Source organism: Balaenoptera acutorostrata, chromosome 3 (genome assembly GCF_949987535.1).
Source record: "Balaenoptera acutorostrata chromosome 3, mBalAcu1.1, whole genome shotgun sequence".
NCBI lineage: Eukaryota > Metazoa > Chordata > Mammalia > Artiodactyla > Balaenopteridae > Balaenoptera > Balaenoptera acutorostrata.
In genome coordinates, this window is record NC_080066.1 from 74,495,024 (window position 1) to 74,514,785 (window position 19,762).

At 43.5% G+C, this 19,762-nt stretch overlaps 1 protein-coding gene across 8 annotated transcripts in view; it reads right to left on the bottom strand.

Moving 5' to 3' along the window:
- Nucleotides 1-19,762, bottom strand: part of TLN2 (talin 2) — a 446,766-nt gene that overhangs the window by 98,043 nt on the left and 328,961 nt on the right. For 7 of the 8 annotated variants that reach the window (XM_057543408.1, XM_057543401.1, XM_057543402.1 and 4 more), the window contains 5 exons: nt 18,188-18,326; nt 8,157-8,365; nt 7,143-7,262; nt 5,917-6,114; nt 4,723-4,862 (listed from right to left, as the gene is read on the bottom strand). In XM_057543408.1, the coding sequence (XP_057399391.1) occupies nt 4,723-4,862; nt 5,917-6,114; nt 7,143-7,262; nt 8,157-8,365; nt 18,188-18,326 (806 nt within the window). The remainder of the gene's footprint in view (nt 1-4,722; nt 4,863-5,916; nt 6,115-7,142; nt 7,263-8,156; nt 8,366-18,187; nt 18,327-19,762) is intronic. The other variant, XM_057543407.1, reaches the window with a different exon arrangement.

Sequence of the window (19,762 nt, forward strand, 5' to 3'; positions counted from 1 at the left end):
CTAAGTTTACAATTGGTAAATCCAGAGAATATATAGCTATTCACTGTCCTTTCAACTATTTTTAGAAGTGAAAAATGTTCAAATAAAAACTTGGGGTAAAAAACAACAACAAACAAACAGACTAAGAGTTTGTGGTGGGATAATCCTTAACAGAGCCAGCACAGTACTGCATGTTTGAATGAGTCACTTGGGTAATACTGATCCATGACTAAAAAGCATTATTTAGGTATCATTTATCCCCATAACTCATTTTAGAGTCTGGATTGCATAGCTAAATAAACTTAGTGGCACAGAGGCAAATGGTTATATAGATTTGACAATGGAAAACAGTATTTTCATGTTTCAAACTACAGTACTTACTTATAAGAGCAAAGGATTAAAGACAACCCAAATATGCAATGATGAAGGACTGGTTAAATGTATAGTCTACAACAGAATTCTTGGCACCCATTAAAAGTCATGATATCTTATTCCTTATATAGAAAACTGTATATAAAACGTAAAAACCACATAAGCCCATACCTGTAAGAATATACATATGCATAGAAAAATGACAATGACGTATCACAATGTTAACAGTGATTTTATAATATTATTTTAAAGCAGATACCAGTAAATCTACTAAAGCATTATAAATTAACCTACTTATACTGTTATAAAAATACAGCCAAAATTAGCTGCATCCTCCCTTTGTTCTATGTAAATCCAAGTAGGCTTGAACTGTAGTTGCTTTTATTTTCTCCACACTTTTTGGTAATGATCAAAGCCATACAAGTTTATTTTAAAAAATACAAAAAATTAAATAACCGTAATTTCACCATCTAGAGATAGTTTTCCTGTAATTCATTCTTTATCTAATCAGCATATTTAGCCACTCTCGGTTTTTAATAAATTGGGATCTACAACCTCAGATGTTAAAGGCTTTCTAACCTACAAATCATTTAGCATTCAGAGATACTAACTTGATTCAGACAGGAGTTTGTGAGCTCTGGAAGGAAATTTTATATAGATATAGAATTGGGGCAGAGGTGAGAGAAGAAAATCAACCAGTTTGTGCTTTTGATTATTTATTAAGCTCAAGTCGTCCAATAGCGAGCTTGGAGGGGAATAGAGCAACTTCAGATGATTCCCTTTCTCAAAGGAAGATGAGCTTAGAAAGGCAACTAAGAGCAAACTGAAATTCACCTGTCTGTATTCCCTGGGTCCTACCATGCACAAGGCACGGGGAGTAAAAAAATAATACAGTTTAAGTCTCTCTAGGAAAGCAAGGTGCTTGTAATCCGGTTGGAGAGGCAAGACAATGAACAGACAAGACACAAAGGTGAGCCAGAGGAAGCAGTGATGGGGGCGTGACACCAGACAGGATCAGCCAGACACAGGCAGGGCTCGCTGGGAGTGAAAGAAAGAAAATGAAAGCCTCGACCGTGGGCGTGGGTTCTGCCTATGAAGGAGGGCCCAACATGGACCAGAGCAATTGGAAAGTCAGGGCTCAGCGAGATCCTGATTTGGATTATGGGAACGGAACATTCTAGAGGAGACCAAGAGACAGAAGAAGGCCCAGTGTACATTTTTCTACTTTACAGCATTGAAGTGCTGCTTGCTGGGACATCCTTTTTTACCATCTCTGGAGACAGGAAGACTCCTGCCTGGCAGGAACTTAAAAGCAAAGGGTGGTCTGGGAAGAGGCGCCTCCTACAAGGTCCTAGGGAGCCCTCAGGGGACTGGAAAGCAGCTGAACACCTGGCCTAGGATGGCCCTGATGCTGGCAGCTGTGGGCGTCAAGTCTTCAGCCTGGGAGTCCTTCTGGCCAGGGTGACTGTGGTGTGCTCAGCAGCTTGGGGAGGTGCTCAGAGTTAGGGCACTTCCCCCTTTTGCCACTGCCAACTGGTTTTCCACTTCCTTAACTAAGTTCAGGGGGCATCAGACTAGCCCCCAGGCAGGGAAAAGCCTGATGAACGGTTGACAAAGGGTCTCCAGCTCCACCCAACTTGCCAGAAAAGAGCCAGAGCCAAGCAGTTACACAGAAAGAAGACAAACAAGCCAGGAACTCAACAGAAAATGACTTCCTCCCCATGAACATCAGAAACCAAGGGACCAGCTTCCTCAGATGTACCTGGGCTCAGACGCAGAATGATGAGTAGAGGGAAAAGCACACATACTCTACTGCTCTCCCAGAAGTAAACCATTTTTTCCTAAAGCAGGAAGAATCATGGAGAGTAGAAAGAACAAAGCAAGGGTTCAAGTCTGCTGATGTAGGAGCAGGGTGGGGCTGAGTTGGTCCAGGCCTGGGTCCCCACAGTAGCATCTCTGGGGCCTTTGGCGACATCCACATGAAGGACGGGCAGGCATGGCTGTCTCAAGAAGAGGGAGGGCAGTGGGACTGAAGATGAGGACGAGAGCAATCGGATCCCTGCTGCCCAACTCCAAAGGTACTTATGCACCGGACTGTTGTGAGGCCCCGATAGAATGAGGGTGGCATGCCCTGATTGTGCCCCCTGTCCTAAGCCTACCAGGGCCGTCCCAGTCTTACAGTGTGTGCCCAGCACCCAGTGCTGGGCCGGGCCCTTATCAGGCATGTGGTAAAAATCTGTTTAATGAACAAATGAAGTAACAAGAGAATGAATGAAGGCACCCCAGGTGGGCAGAGCTTTACCCTCCAAGGGGAGCTGCCTGACTCACTTGACCTGGCTGGAGCTTCCGCTGGGAAATCACCCCAGGGAGCAGAGCTTGCCAGCATGGGCCAAGAAGCCAAGGAGAATAGGCCAGCAACTTCCTGCAGCTGTTCCAGCCCCAGACTATCAGTTCACGTGATGATTCTTGAGTGCTGACTTGGCTATGAAACCATCAGGCTGGGAATTCTGTCAACTGCTGAAAGCCAGGACAGACAGAGGCAAAGAAAGCTTTTTTACCTTGTCTCCAGGTCCCTTCCTCAATGTCACCACCAGGGGGCGTTCAGACACTCACAGAGCCAGGACACTAGCAGCATGCTTTCAGGTCCTGGATTCCCTTCTGTACCGGGCTTTCAAAAGGCCAATTTATACTCTCCCCTCATTCCCACAATTTAAGAGAGTCGACAACACGCTCTAAGTTGGAAACTGTAATTTTGAAATGATGTAAAAAAGTTAAGATATTGAAAAACATCTGAGTTCAGATACCTGGCAACATTAGTTGCCTTATCCAAAGGTTGTTTGTAGGAAAAAAGAGTGATTAAGAGGGTTTTAGATCAGAAACAGCTGCACAACAGAGAAGACATCACTGTCCCTCTTCATCGCCACCACGACCCCAGGAGGGCACTCACCTAATGGAACAATCACAAATAAAGCATAAGATGGAGGTGGGGAGATGTGAGAATATTTTTCCCATCAACTAGTGGCTCTAGCTATCGTTTGAAGGTAAAGTATGTATCTGGGAATAAATGAAGAAACTCAAAGGTTTTGAAGGCAACTGCTCTGAAATTACCTAACCCCCCCATAAAAAAAAAAAATAACACTACAAGCAGAGAGGAGACCAGAGACAGGTTTTAACCAGTGGTACCATGCTACTTTATATATCGAGAACTGAGCAGAGCTCAAGGACAGTGTAATCTGTACACATCCCTATTTGGCAAATGGGGAAGTTTAGACAGGTTGAGTGACCTGACCAAGGTAACCTAGTTAGTCAAGCACTAAAGCTTGTACTAGACTTCAGGTCTCCTGATCCTAACAACTTAAAAAAAGCCAGGAGAGATAAAGACATTAAAAAACAAATAAGCAAACAAAACCAAGTTTAAAAAAATTTAAGTAGAATTCAAGCCATGCGTTTTAAAAATCACTAATCTGCACATTTTGAAAATGTTTCCAATTATGCTATGTGTCCTAATTGTCCTGCATTTAATCTCTCACTGCTGTTAGTTTTCCTAAATATAAAGTGATATCAAGAAATGCTACGAAAACAGGCCAACACTGCCACAGGAAAATAAAATACCCTACCCTCTCGGTTCAGGAATACGAATGTGGGATTGTCAATATAAAATTTTCCTGGGCTGTCGCTGCAGTTTCTCCAGCTACCAGCAATCCATCACTAGTTATTGAACTAAATGGCCAGAGTGGCCCTGGAGCAGAAATTGTCTTGTATGACCCACTTCCTCAGGTGAAAACAACAGGAAAGAAGAATGCTGACCTTACCCCAAGTTCAGATTCATGTTTTAACATATTTCCAAAAACAATTTACTCCTCCCCACCACCCCATTCATTCTGAGCTAGAGCCCTTCTGCACATGACGAAGTGAACATGTTTAAATCCATCTAATTAACATTGGTGCCAGGCACATAATAAGACTCAAGAAATGTTGAATGGCTAGTTGAGTGTCGGTTTTTTAATACTTTTCAGCATCTTCTGATTTCTTTTTAATGAACTTATATTACTTCCATAATCTGAAAGATAGTAATAATACTTTCAAAAAAATCTAAGCCACTATGTTTATACATCAGTGGGGGCCTTAAGACTAAGCAAGTCCTCCTGAAAAGGCTTTAAGAGGAGACAGAAGGCATCTTTAGTGGAGAAAGCGCATGCAAATGAGCCCGTTTAATAAGACACCAGCATCTCTGTCACTCTCGCCTCCAACTCTGACAACAGAATGTCAGCACTACCTCTTCGCTCAGCAAAGCAGCAGGATGTCAGGTGGATCTTGCAAACACTGACGTTATTTAACCACACATGAACGCCCATTTTGTTCCTCTCTTACCTTGCAGCTGCGGCCAGGAGATTTTTCGCATTGGGTGCTCCTGGGTCTACAGAGAGAGACTTGGCAGCTAACAGCAGCTTGCTGGATGCCATCGAGATGTTCTTGAGGTTCCCTATCACTTGGATCTGGTCTTCTTTCGTCTGGAAGGTCAAAAGGAGCCAGAGTAATTAGGGGCTGTCCATTTCTCCTAGGCGGCATTCAGAGCGAGGAGCGGCACCTTGAAACGGAAGCAGGTTATCTGTCTAGATTGCATTAAGTCCAATTAGTCTGCAGATGCCTAACTTGTCGAGACTCTGCCCAGTGTCTACCATTCCCCAAACAGATATCCGGACCAACATGCACACAACAGGACAGAAATCCAGCCCTAGTGGGTCAGCCAAGAGCTGTGCTGTCTCACAAGTGTGGGCATGAATGCGGGCGGGAGGGAGAGAGCGAGCGAGAGAGCACACAGACAGGGCCACGACTCCAGCATCTTGCTCAACAACGCTGGAGTTATCAAGGGGCTTGTCCATCTCAGCCTGGCACAAACAACCGTCACTGTCTGGACATTTAGAGCTGACTGCATCCCAGAAGCTCCCGACTCTGGAAAGGATACATTTCTCACCTGGCCTGCCATCCGAGAAACAACTCTTTGTAGATAACAGAGTAAAAAACACCCTGGGTACCACTTTTAGGGAGTTCACAGGAGCTCGCAAAAAAAAAAAAACAAACCCAGCTCCATAAGCTGACACCAGACCAGTCACCCTCCCTTGTTCTAAACAAGGGGTTTATCTGTTCATCTGAAGGAGGTTAAGTTTGAATCACTTGACACTCAGGATCAGACACAGCCTTTTCAAAAGGACTCCCCGGACTTCAAATACATGAGTTTTTACAGTATTATACCACATTTGAAGTATAGGATGCAGAGCTGCCCTCCCTCCAAAAAGCATAAATAAAATGATGAGTTCTGTTGGAGGATCGTGGGAAAAGTTATCCGTCATCTCCAGGAAGAACTTGACACATAAGCTAATAGCATCTTTGCGAATGCCATTCCTGTGAGCTCATGGAGCTCTCTGACCAGCAAAGACAGTGTAAAGGTGTGGGCTGCTCACAGCTTCCCTGCTCCTATTTGCCACTTGGCCTCAGGGGCCGACGGTCCACCAGAGTCGACAGAGAGGGGCAAGGGTCAACTCCACTCAGCCACACCAGCCTCACCTGAGCCTGGCCCGCCATCTCAATGCCGGCATCGAGGAATTCATCGAAATCATCACTGAACTTCCCGGAGGCTGCGGCCAGCTCTCCGCTCTGGCCCCGAGTGGCATGGACCACCTCCCCTGCAGACTGGTTCAGATCGGCCGCTGCTTGGTTCAGTTCACTCTGGGCTTCTTGGAAAGGCTTCGTGCTCGGAGGTAACTATGGGAAGAGAAGGCACGTTGCAGGAGAAGTTCTACTTTGCGTAGGAGAAACAAAGGTAGTATGTTGCAGAGGGAAGAAGACAGACTCTCCTGGGATGCAGTTGCGAGTCATCTAGACTAAAAGGCTCTGTGTGGTCTGAGCCCTTGTTAAGGTTGACCTTCAAAATATATACATTCTCTTGAACACCTATTCAGCGCTAGACATAGTGGATCTAAAAATGGTAAGGACAGCTTTCCTCAGGCTTCTGGTCTCCTAAGTGGCAGAGCCAGGATTCACACCTGGGCAGTCTGACTCGGGATCCACTCTCTGAGCCAGCACTCTATCTTGGGTTTCTCAGATGGAAACTCTCAAAGGTTTAGCTTTCTGGAACTAAAAGGCAGATGCTATGAAACTTTAAATCCTAGTCTTCTAAACTAATAGCCATCAATTTTATTCATCAGTTGTTCTTTGCTAACAATATATTGAATAGCTTTTCCACAGAAGTGCCACTAGCAGAACTGTAACTGTTTGTGAAAAGTTCCAGAGAGTTAAGCTAGATATTAGTCACACCACACCCACTGCTTGCATACCTGGTATATGCCAGGCACCAGGCAGAGAAGAACCAAAGATGAACAAGGCCAAGTACCCGCAAAGGGGACTCACAAAACAGGGAAGGGAACAGGCCCCCAAGTGAAATTCCACAGACTGCTCACACTTGTATCCCTTTATCGCCTGATTGCCACTGCCTGAGATGTCCTGATAAGAAGTTAGATGATCATATACCCCCTCCCCCCATTCCTGTCTTACTGGGATGACCCGAGAGCAAACAGCAACATGGGCTCAAAGAAAAAGTCAACTTTAGAAGCTCTACCTGGGAACTCGGCTGATCAGAAAGCAAAACAAGGAAAAGGCAAATCCGCAGGAAAAACAGGACTCCTAAGGGAAAGGCTAGCTGCTCAGAGGTCCCCTAGAGGGGAGGAGACTCCACCCACACCTAAGGTGAGACCAGTCCCCCAGGTGCCCCTTCCCGAGCCAACACCTCTCACCGAGTCCACCAGCAGCTTCTTGCTTGACTCCCCGATGCTCTTCAAGGCCACGTCCACATCCTTCTGCCCAGGGAGGCAATTCACGCAGTTATTCAAGGAGTGAGAGACGGCTTTGGCCACCTGAATACACAGAGGGAGAAAAGCCCCATCAGAAAGCAGGTTTCGGGGCAAACATTCTTGCACATGTGTTGGGAGTGAGCAGTGACAGTATGCAGAGCTAGAAGAGATGGGGAACTGATCTGCCAGCATGGACGTGATACTGTTTACCGATAAATCTCCTCATCTAGGCCTCTCACTGGGGTTAACATCCTATCTTAGCACAGGGTCTGACACAGTGATACAGCACACCCTACCTGCTCCCAAGGCCAGGCCAAGTCCTGACTGTGGCTCAAATACAACTCCCGAACATTCTGTCAGGTTCTGAAACAAAGATATCCGACACCAAGAGGAAGAGAAATAGCTCCCTTCTAGAGAGCCCTGCAGAGGTCCGGAGGTGGAAGGAGGCCCTGAGCCCTTTGGATCACAGTTAGCCTGCCCTGGGATGGACTTATGCTCAGCGACCCTCTGGTGTCATCATCCCACACCACGCCCTGCCCAAGGGCAGGCGGAATGTTCTGAGCACTTCCAGACCAACTTGGAGTTGCCCACACGCTGCCTTTTAAGGATGTGTGAGGCTCCCTGTCTACGCTCTCTGGTAGGAATCATCTGAAGAGGCACTAGAGAGAGTTTAAAGCACTGAGTAGCTAAACCAAGCCAATCTACCTCACCTCCCAGGCTAGGAAGAGGGATATACGTAAGCACACACAGGCCCAAAACAGACGTGCTGTGTCCAGGTCCTTCACGTTCTAACGGCAGGTCTCAACAAAGCCCCCCCATACTTTCTGTTGACGGAATTAAGCACGCCTCACGTTATGGGGGCTACCAGGCAAGGCTTCCAAAACTGCTCACACCGGGCAACAGCCTGTCCACGCGTCCACCTCAGCGATGACCTTGATTGCCAGTTCTGGGCCTTACCTGGGCTAGTCTCTGCTGACTCTCCGCATCTCCAGGTGCGATCAGGGCCTGCTTGGCTTCTTGGATGAGCATGGCCGAGCCCTCCATCACGTCCCGGGCGGAATCTAGCATGGCACGCACAGCCGCGGGGTCACTCGTAGATGCAGCCACTCCCCGGGCGGCCTGGGCCAGCGTTTTCAGAGCTTGGGCCGTCTCTCGAGCAGCAACCCCTGGGGATTAAAAAAAAAAAAAAAAAAAAAAAGAGCCCGCCAGACTTTCTATTAGATTCCATCCAAAAGTTACACTTTTACTTGGGGGTAAGCCTCTAGACTGGAGCCTTCTAGGAAGGAGAGAATCCTTGGACAGTGCCTGGCACAGGTGGGCTCCAAATTGCTTTTTATAAAATTTGAATTGATGTCCTTCTCAAAGAAGTAGCTCAAGCCATTGGCTCTGGGCTGCTCCAAGAGGGACGTTACAACAAATGCCACGCTAAAAACCATTTCCCTCTGGTTCCTGTCACTCCCACGACCCCGTCCCTAGACCTAAAATACCAAGTGCATAGTATCAAACTCACAGATGAATCATTCAAATTCACTTTTCTTTCCAGTCATTTTTATTGGGGCATAACTTACATGCAACAAAGTGAACGAGTCTCCCTGGGCAGCTCACTGAATCTGTACCCATGTGTACACCCACGTATCTGCCATCCATGTGGAGATGGAACATTTCCATCACCTGTGCCCTTTCCCAGTCAATATCCTCTCACACTGGAAGTAATCCCTATTCTAGCTTTTATCACCTTAGACTAGTTTTACCTGTTCTTAAACTACGTGTTGATGGGACCACACTGTATGCATACTTTTGTGTCTGGTTTCTTTCTCTGACCATAATGCTGTGAGATTCACCCATGCTGTTACACATAGCAGTACATTGCTTTTTTCTTGCTGTGTCGTATTCCATTATAGGAACACAGCAACGTCTACTTATCCATTCTTCTGTTGCTGGACATTTGGGGATTGTTTCCTGTGTGGACTCTTATGAATAAAGCTACCGGAAAAGTTCTCATCCCTGTGTTTAGGTAGACATATTCTCTTGGATTTAAATCTAGGACCTGAATTGCTGGGTCATAGAGTAAGCATATATTTAGCTTTGGAGGACACTACCACACTTCTTCAGAATGGTTTTGCCATTATACACTCCGCCAGCACTATATGAGAGTTACAGTTGCTCTACGTCCTGGCCCAAACTTACTAGTGTTAGATTTTTTATTTTATCCAGTTCTGGTGGGTGTATAGCATGCAGGAATCTTAGTTCCCCGACCAGGGATTAAAACCATGCCCCCTGTAGTGGAAGCGTGGAGTCTTAACCGCTGGACTGCCAGGGAAGTCCCTCACTGAGGTTTAATTCTTATATCCCCAGTGAGCAACGATGTTCAGCACTTTTTCATACACTCAGTGGCTGTTTGGACATCCTCTTTTGCGAAGTGCCTGCTCATCTTTAAATTCACTTCTAAAGATGATGGGATTCGGCGATAAACTATGCATATAAACTAGTCCTTAAAAACTACAGCGCCACCTCCCATAGAAAGAAGAGGCGCCTTCCTACATGGTACCTAGTGCTTGGCGCACCCAAGAAAAGGAAGGAGACTGGAAATGCCAAGGCACGTAACAAAAGGCTCCTAGAACCTGGGGAACCGCAGAATGGCCAGCCTCAAAGCTCATCTCATCGAACCATTTCAGATGAGGCCCAGCGCTGAGAAGCATCTTGTCCATGGACACACCTTTAGATCTGAGGTTTCTTAGTTTCTTAACTTCGGGGTCAGACTCTGCACAGTGTTCTTTGGGATAGAGAACTACAAGGGATTCTTGTTAGAACATACAACATCCGCATGAAAAATTCACAGATGACTTGCTCTCTCACTACACTTTGAGGTGACTATATCTAAAGCCTTCGGCTGGATGGTCTCTAGGCACCCCTGAGCGTGGTCTTTACCGCCGCTGCTTCAGCCGAGTGGGCAAAGACGCAGCAGGTGGTCCTCTCTTTACTAGGGATGAGGCACCGAAATACAAGAAAGAACACAAAAGGCCCTGGGGATCTATAAAACAACTTCCCAGCATTGCAGACTGGCTCATCTGTAAATATTTAGGAAGTCACATAACTGGGACATAACTCTACAATCTAATCAAGGCAAATTACAAAGCTGCCAATTTACCACTTATCACATGGTACTTCTGAGTGCAGCATGTGGAATGAACACATTTTAAACAAAGTGTTTTATATGGCAGAGGAGAAAGCATAAAGATAGGTAAAGCCAAGGTGAAGGAGAGAAAAAAGCCAAAGAGAAGAGTCACTGCATTTTTTTTTTTTTTTTGGAGACATCAAGGAGGGTTTTATTGTTTGTTTTTTACTGGAGTATAATTGCTTTACAATGTTGTGTTAGTTTCTGCTGTACCACAAAGTGAATCATCTATATCCCCTCCCTCTTGGACCTCCCCCCACCCCCTGTATCGCACCCATCTAGGTCATCACACAGCACTGAGCTGAGCTCCCTGTGCTATACAGCAGGTTCCCAGTAGCTATCTATTTTATACATGGTAGTGTGTTTATGTCAAACCTAATCTCCCGATTCATATTATGCTGAAGCTTCTGGCACAGGGTGGAAGGACATCCTTGCTCAGAAGGGCACCCACCAGGTGTGGTTAAGACCTCATCCAGCTCTGCTACTGACCAGCTGTGTGGACTAAACTGCTGCCGCCTTTTCCCTCTGGGTCTCGGTTTCCTACAGGTTATAGAAGAGGCTGAGATCACAGCTGTGACCACTGAAAATTCTAGGCTGTGATTTCTAGACCTCTCCTCTTGCCTTCCTCTTTACCACGTGGACTCTTGAATCTATTTCTATTTGAGTTGTATTATTTTGGAAGAATAAAACATTTATCATATGCAATTAGAAAAGTCATGTTCATGAAAAAATTATTTACTGAAAAGCCTTTTATAGACTCAGACAATTTTTCTAAAAGGCAGAAACCAGAAGAGCGGAATTCCAAAAGCCGAGGTATATCCACTCCACGTGTTTTCTGCTGAAGACTCACTATGAAATCTCAAGGCATATCAAGAATCCTCTTTGGAGGGATTAGGTTTCCTGGAAAGTGGAAGCCACACCAACAGAAGGATGAAACAAGGCCACCAGATGCCAGGGAGCCCAATGAACATCCAAGGCTGTACGTGGCTGAATTCACAGCAATATTCTCAATGGTAATGATGAGAATCATCAGAGTCATATCTCCGAGCAATCACCACCCTCCCCCCCAAAATTGTTCCTGTAGTCAAGCGTGCAACACACCCCAGAACTGCCAGTGGGAAACACTGAAGCAGACTCCCTGCTTCAATAACCACAATCCTTGGAAGACACAGAGGACGTTCACAGTATTCCTGACGTCTAGATCTCAAATTACATTCAGCAACAGTCTTAAGGAGACACATTAGTCACATGAAATACAGGGGAATTCTTTGTAATAGTAATTACTCCTGATCAGAATTCACGTAGATTGTGTGTAGACAGCATTAGACCACGTATCAAGCTCACAAGGTAAAAACCAAGTATGCAAGAGTTTTTAATCTGTCCCAAAGGATCTGGAAAGGGTTCTGTCTATGTAACTGTACTCAGCCGAGAAGAAATGCATTTTGAACACTGTACTGGCCAAATAAAACCACATCTGCATTAGAAGCTAGTCCAGTGGCAGCTCATGTGTTAACTTCTGAGTATCCCACGTATCCTAGGTGTGGACGAGGGAACTGACACCCAGGGAGAAGCTGTCCACACTCGTGCTCTCTCCGTGCTTCCCATCCATTCTTCAACTTTCCTGTAATTGCCTTCAACAGGGAGAGCAGTGACCTTGTTTTTCCTTAAGCCAGTGGATGCTTCTTAAGTCCCTCTCTGCAGTGTCTTTCCAGGCAGCAATTATCTCTGTGAGTCGAGAGACATCCCTCTCTCCTGGTTTCCATGATCTCTCCAAGGCTGCATGTTCTCGTTTCTTTCAAGGATTTCTAACGCTCAGCCTTCTCCTGAAATACTTGGGTTCCACAGGGTTATATCTGATAAAATTGTTCTCACTCTACCACTCTCCCTTAGGCAAACTTAGCTACCCCCCGTGGTTTCAATCATTATCATTTCATTAAACATTTAGAAATATTTATCTCCAGCCCAGACTTCTCTACTGAGTTCCAGAGGTAAATATCCAGCTGCCTAATGGGCACCTCTCCGTGGATATCCTGCAGGGATTTCAAATTGAATCCATTTAAAGTTGAACCTGGGACTTCCCTGGTGGTCCAGTGGGTTAACAATCCGCCTTCCAATGCAGGGGATGTGGGTTCGATCCCTGGTCAGGGAACTAAGACCCGGCATGCTGTGGGGCAACTAAGCCCATGAGTTGCAACTACCGAGTCCACGTGCCACAACTCAGAGAAGCCCACGTGCCACAACGAAAAGCACGTGTGCCGCAACGAAGACCCAGGGCAGCCAAAAAAAAAAAAAAATAATAATAATAAAGTTGAACCAGGCATCCCTAAACTCCAGCCCTCAACATGCCTGCCAATGACCCTGTGTCTCCATCACAGTGATTCATACAACTCTTCGTTCAGCTATCAGGCTAAACTTAGAGCTGTCTGTGTTGCTTTCCTTATTCCCATTCCTACCAACTTCTAATCCATCACCAACAACCGTGAGGTCTCTTTTTCTTTAATCCATCCTTCATCTCCACTATAGGCCACTAACAACTCTTACCTGGATGAATGCAACAGCCTTCTCACTGGTCTCCCTGCCTCCAACTTTGTTTCCCTCCAATTTATCAGCGCATGAAAATAAGGGCAAAGTGCATTAAGGGTGATCGAGACTGTGCCCACAGATGCAAATTCTTCAGTATTTTCACATGCTCTGAGCTTCAATTTCAATTTATTTAAATTGGCTTATGAGGCCTTTTATAGTCTGACCCCAGCCGACCTTCCCAGCCTTATCTTCTTACTCCCTACCTCCTTGCCTTTTACTTGGATCCTTCTCACTTCATTTCATCAGCCTTCTTCTCCTGCCTTTGGGACTTCACATATGCTGTTCCCAAGTCCACCACCACCTAGTTGGCGCCTGCCAAAATGAAATGGGGCTACTTCTAGGCTGTTTTTCAGACATCAACTAGACAGTCTGTCATCCTGGATGTTATCAGTATTGGATGACATAACTTGTAAAGCAGTCTTTCCTTCATTAAAAATCCATTTCATCATCTACACAAAATCTGGCAAGATTTCAGGAATGTGTAGAAATTCTTAAAACTACATCTCTCATATGCCCTAAGCTTTTAAGAATTTACATATACTTTTCTTTCTCCTTGAATGCTAAGTGAGTCATAATAATCCTTAAAACCCGGATCAGGTGTCAGTTCTGCTTCGGAACGTTCCCTCACCCTCTCATGAGGACAGAATTGTACATTCTTACTGTTGTAGGTACTATATTACACTATGCCGTGATAGCTCTTTTTGTGCTCCTATTGTGCTCTTATTTTCAAAGTAATAAATATACACAGTTTTTGAAGAACCAAAGAGGATTTTCCTTATAGTGATGGAAAGAATAACTTATTGCAGATGAACCCTCCCCCCTCAGAGAAACAACTAGAAACTCTGGAAAAATACAGACAAAACATCTGTTTGAAGGCACTGGAGAGATACCAAGGAACCAAGGTAAAGAAAGCCAGGACCTTGAAAGAGAAAGAAAGTACAGAGAAGTGAGTACAACACTGCTTTCCCCCTCAAGGCATTTTCTAATTTGTAAACTATTGCCCAGAAACTGAGAGGCTGAGCAAAACTTTCTGAAATCGCATGGGGATGGGAAGATAAAAGCAGCATAGTTCTGAGCTCAACAATCAGAATGGCCCTCATAAACATCACAGATGTTTAGACAGGAGGCACAAAGAGCTACACCCTACAAGGTAAACTGGAAATGGACTTTGCAATATCCAATCAGTTCGGTTCCGCTCATATTATGGTGATCTTCTCCTTTTTTAACCACCTGTTAAAATAAAAGATTAACCCTCCGTACGGAAGAAAACACAATCTAGAGCCTCAAATTATTTCTACAATGTAAATACCAATGATTAGCATTAAATTTAAAAAAAGTCAGAAACATCAGGAGATAAGGTCAATAGTTGAAAACCAAGAAGAGAAAAAAAAAACCAGAAAACAAAACAGATAACAAAACGCCCATAAGTGATCCTGACATCGGAGTTATTGAACCTGGACTTTAAGTAAATGTAAAAACTATGTTGAAGAAATTAGATGACGAGATAGAGAATTTCAGCAGAGAAATGGAAAGTACAAGAAAGCCATCAAAAGGTTATTATAAAATTGAAAAATATGACATTTAAAATTAAAAACTCAATAGAAGAGTTTGAAGGTAGGAGGAATAGTGAGCTGCAGATAAATCCAATAAAAACCCACACAGAATAAAGCATGGAGAAGAAAAATTATGGCCAAGATAGAAAAGAGCATAGGAGACATACAAAACAGTGAAAATATCTAACATAGGGGGTAACTGGAGTGTACAAAGAGGAGAGAAAAAAATGGGACAGAAGCAACATTTGAAGATATAGTGGTTGAGAGTTTTCCAAAACTGATCTAAGACAGCAAATTCCATCTTTAAGGAGTACTAAAACCCAAAGTGGGATAAATAGGCAAAATGACACAAAACAAAACTCCTCTAGGCACAGTGTTTGAAAACCAAAGACTGAGAAAATTCAAAAAACAAGTAGTAGAGGGGAAAACTAAAACCACATTACCTGCAGAAGAGTAAAGTGACAGCTGACTTCACAACAGAAATAAAGGAAGCCAGAAGACAACGGAATAACATCTTCAAATGCTGACAACGGAATAACATCTTCAAATGCTGGAAGAAAATAACTGCCAACCTAAAATTTTACAATATGTAAAATTATCTACCAAAAATAAAGGCTAAACAAAGGCATTTTTAAACAAACAACAACTGAAAGAATTGGTCACTGCAGACTCACACTAAAGGAATTAATGCAGGGAGTTCTTTAGGCAGACAGGAAATAATCCCAGGTGGAAACACATTGCGATGCAGAAAGGAATGAACAGCAATGGAAAGGTCAATACGGAGGAGCATTTAATCAATACTGATGAGGTTAAATATATGTAGAATTAAAGCACTCAACAACAATGAATGAGTTGGAAGAAAGGTAAATGAAGTTTAAGTGTCCCAAGATTCTTGCACTGTCCAGGAAGAGGTAAACATACTAACTTATATTATACTTTTAAAAAATTGTTCAAGAATAGGCAGTGAATGTACAACTAATAAACTAATCAAGGGAAGAGAAATAGATTTTAAAAAGCACATATAAATCTGAAAGAAGGCAAGAAAGGAGAGAAAAAGGAACCTAGGATAGGTAGGACATATAGAAAAGAAATAGTAAGATGACAAATTCAAACCTCAATATATCAGTAATTACATTATATATAAACAGACCAAATACTCCAATTGAAAGGAAAATACTGTCACACCAACAAACAACTCCTCCCCCTCTGAAAGAACAACTACATGATACACATAGGTATGTATGCATACACATGCATTAAATATAAGCATAGAGAAAAACTGAAAGTAAAAGGATAGGACAAGATTTATGACGCACACTATAATCAAAACAAAAACCCCTATGCAAAAAACTATAAAACAGTATTGAGAGAAAGGAAATCTAAATAAATGTAGAGATATACCACATTCACAGATTAGAAGACTCAGTAATGTAAAGATTTCAATTATCCCCAGATTCAGGTAACCCCGATCAAAAAACAAACAAAAAAACAAGTGAAAGGGTTTTTTTGGGGGGGAGGGTACAAATTGGCAGGCTGATTCTAAAATAGATGTGGAAATACAAAGGGTCAAGGAAAGTCAGCACTAACTTGAGGAAGAATAACAAAGTCAGAGGACTCACATTATCAGATATTAACACTTAGTATAAAACTGCAATGATTAGGAAAGTATGGTACTAAGGTAAGACCAGGCAATTAAAGCAATGAAAAAGAAGCAAAAGTTCAGAAACTGACTCACATTTATGCCCTTAATTTATAATGAAATGGCACTCAAGACCATTGGGGAAAGGAGGGTCACTTCACAAAGTGGTGCTGGGTCAAATGGACGGATGTCCTGGTGCAGAAACAACTACACTAGGACCCTGTTTGCCCACATATAAAACTCAATTCCAGGTGGATCGTAGTTCTAAATATGGAAGTAAAACAACAAAGCCTTTAGACTGTAAAAGAGGAGAATATCTTCATGACCTGGAGAAGCAAAATTTTTAAGTTGGACACAAAAACACTAACCATAAAGGAGAAGTGTAAATTGGACTATATAAAATTTAAGTTTTGTTTATCAAGAAACACCTTTAAAACAGTGAAAAGGTAAGCCACAAGATACAAGAAATACATATATATGTGACAACTAACTCCCGCAAATAAATAAGGAAAAGGCAGAAAACTCATATTTTAAAAAAATGGGCAAAAGACATGAAGAGATGCTTCACAAAAGAAGGTATCCAAATGGCTGATAAACTGAAAATGTCCTCAACTGCACTGTTCCTCAGGGACACGCAAACTAAAACCATAATGTGATTCTACTACACACTCAACAGAATGGCTAATATTGACAAAGCAGATGTGGTGACCAGGATGTAGAACAAGTGGAACTTTCAGATACTGCAGGAAGGACTGTAGCTGAGTGGCCGCACAGCCTAAGACCCAGCAATTCCCCTGGGATGCCAAAAAATGCTCATTACTTGATCTTGGTGCGGGTTTTTCAGGTGCATTCAATTTGGGATAACTCATGAAGATATACATTTAGGACTTATGCTCTCCTCTGGATGTATATTATTCTTTAATAGTAATGTATATTTCAAAAAAAAAAAAAAAATTCAAGCCGTACTACTATATAACAAAAGCAACAATCCATCTCCTCTTCACCTGATTCCTACTTATAGAGCCACTCAGTTCTTTAAGATTTCTTCTGATGGATGGATGGATTTATTTAATTATTTACTTATGGCTGTGTTGGATCTTCATTGCTGCAGGCGGGCTTTTCTCTAGTTGTGGTGAGCAGGGGCTACTCTTCGTTGTGGTGCGCGGGCTTCTCATTGTGGTGGCTTCTCTTTGTCACAGAGCACAGGCTCTAGGCACGTGGGCTTCAGTAGTTGCAGCTCGTGGGCTCAGCAGTTGTGGTTCACAGGCTCTAGAGCGCAGGCTCAGTAGTTGTGGTGCATGGGCTTAGTTGTTCCGTGGCACGTGGGATCTTCCCAGACCAGGTCTCGAACCTGTGTCCCCTGCACTGGCAGGTGGATTCTTAGCCACTGCACCACCAGGGAAGTCCTGATGTAGTTCTCATTTTCAAGTAATGGGCTAATACTGAAACTTCTTGATGTCTCCATTTTAGATAGAAACAGACTTCCTACTATGATAACATTCTTTTTTTTTTTTGTATCACCAGGTATTTTTCCTTATACATTCTGTTCCTTATACAGTACTCCTGGTTCAGGGGTACCTGGTGCTTCCAGGGCTCAAACCCTCCCAGAGTTTTGCAGCACCAATCAGCTTGTTTCCTGTTGGCTTCCCTATCCCTGGACACCTTTAGGTTTTTATTTATTGGGGTCTCTCAGTTACCACTCATCTGTCTCCTTCCATCTTCGACAACTTCATTGAGATCTTATTTGTTTTCTTCTCTCTCATTTTCTTTGACTTTTTCTTTCTTTCTCTCCTTTAGTGGGATTTCAAGAGACATACACAGTTGCAGAGGTCTATAATTACCATCTGCTTATAGTCTAATAGGGGTGACTCAAATAGTTTGGGGGAATCATATTTGATTAGTCTTTGTATGCTTAGCATCAAGCCCAGTAACAAGCATGTTGAAAGTGCTTGAAAAATGTGTGTTGAACTGCTGAAATAAAAAAGTCAGGTTCATTGTCAAATCAACAAACTCCCCGCACCAGCCCAGTGGTCTGTACCTGGCCTCAGGGCATCACGAAGGGTGTGAGTCTCACCTGTGTAGTGCTCATTGCCTTGAGCAGCACAGGTCAGGAGCTGAGCCATGGAGGAGCCCACTGCTTTAGACGTACTTCCCAGGTCCTGAGCACATTTTTCCAGCTGTAAGAATATTCAAGGAGGAAGACAGCTTAGAAGAGGCAAATCATCCACTAAAGTCTTAGCCCCCAAATAATGCAGATCAAACTTTGGGCCTCAACTCTTTCCCACCTAATACACCAATGGCACTAAGAAGAAGTAGGGTGATAGAGGGGAAAGAACCCAGGCTTCAGGATAAACAAATGAGTTCACACCCTGCCCTCTGCTTCCTTCCCACACTTGCTAGCTGTGAGAGATTGGGTTAAGTCACTGAACTCTCCAAGTCTCTGTGTCCTGAGATCCCAGTATCTAGCTCAGAAGGTTTTCAGAGAGTTAATGTAGGTACTCAACAAATGGTAGCTATTAGTATTATGCTTTCAGAAGCTAATTCAGAAAGTCTGCAACAAATCCTTAGTGAGAATTAATTATGCCTTGGCAGGAAGTGGGCAGACATCCAGCTGTTCCACCTTCCTGGCACGTGGGACCATTAACATTGTTCAATTTGATCATTATACTTTGCGGAGTTCTAACCAGAAGGAAATGCAATAGGAATAGAGGTTTGGGATGGTAAATGAGATTATGAAAACGGGCAAAGAGCTTGCTTCCCATGACGAGCACGTCATCTTGCTTTGTCAACGGAATAAATAATTCAGAGAATAAAGTCAATAAAGGCCTAGGGTAAGGGTAATTATTCAATTACTAGATGAGGACAACATTTTGGAAGAGAACTTTCAGGTGCACTGCGAGAGTTCAGAAAAGCCTCAGGAAATGCATGCAGTTTTAACCCCACAGCATGTTTTCTAAGAGAGGCATTTCCTTCAAGTAAAAAACAGAGCCTGGTCCACTGCAGCCAACAGTATAACACAGTACACACATTTGTTTAGGGCAAACGATTTCTTTAAAAATTACATGATGTTTCTTGCATTCTAACTGACCGGTGGTTTTATGTGAAGGCAGAATATGTGTCATGGGCTCCTGGAGCACAGAAGTCTGCAAAGGGATACCTGGACCACTTTGCAAAGCTGCTGGCCCAGGAGCCAATACTGACTTTCTCTTTAGCCGGTGCACCTTAGTCAAGTGACTTCCTGAGTTTCCTGGTTTTTACAATTAGGGGTCGCTTGATTTCACAAATATTTTCCGAGTGCTTCCTATGTACCAGGCATTGTTCAATGGTAAATTAGATGCTCTGGTAGTCCTTTTATACCCTAAAAGTTTTTAGTTTTTATCCAAAGAGCAGCAGTAGTTAAGAGTAAAAGTTCTCAGTGTGAAAGATCAAGGCATGGGTTTTGGAGTCTTATAGATCTGGGTTCAACCCGTGGTTCTGATGCCGACTGCCAGGTAACATTGAGGAGAACAGGGCACCTCTTTTTTTCCAGCTGTAAAATGGGGTGAACAACACTTGTTCATTAGGTTACTATCAGGATCAACTAGGCTGACTGTGTGTGTACACACTGCGTAAC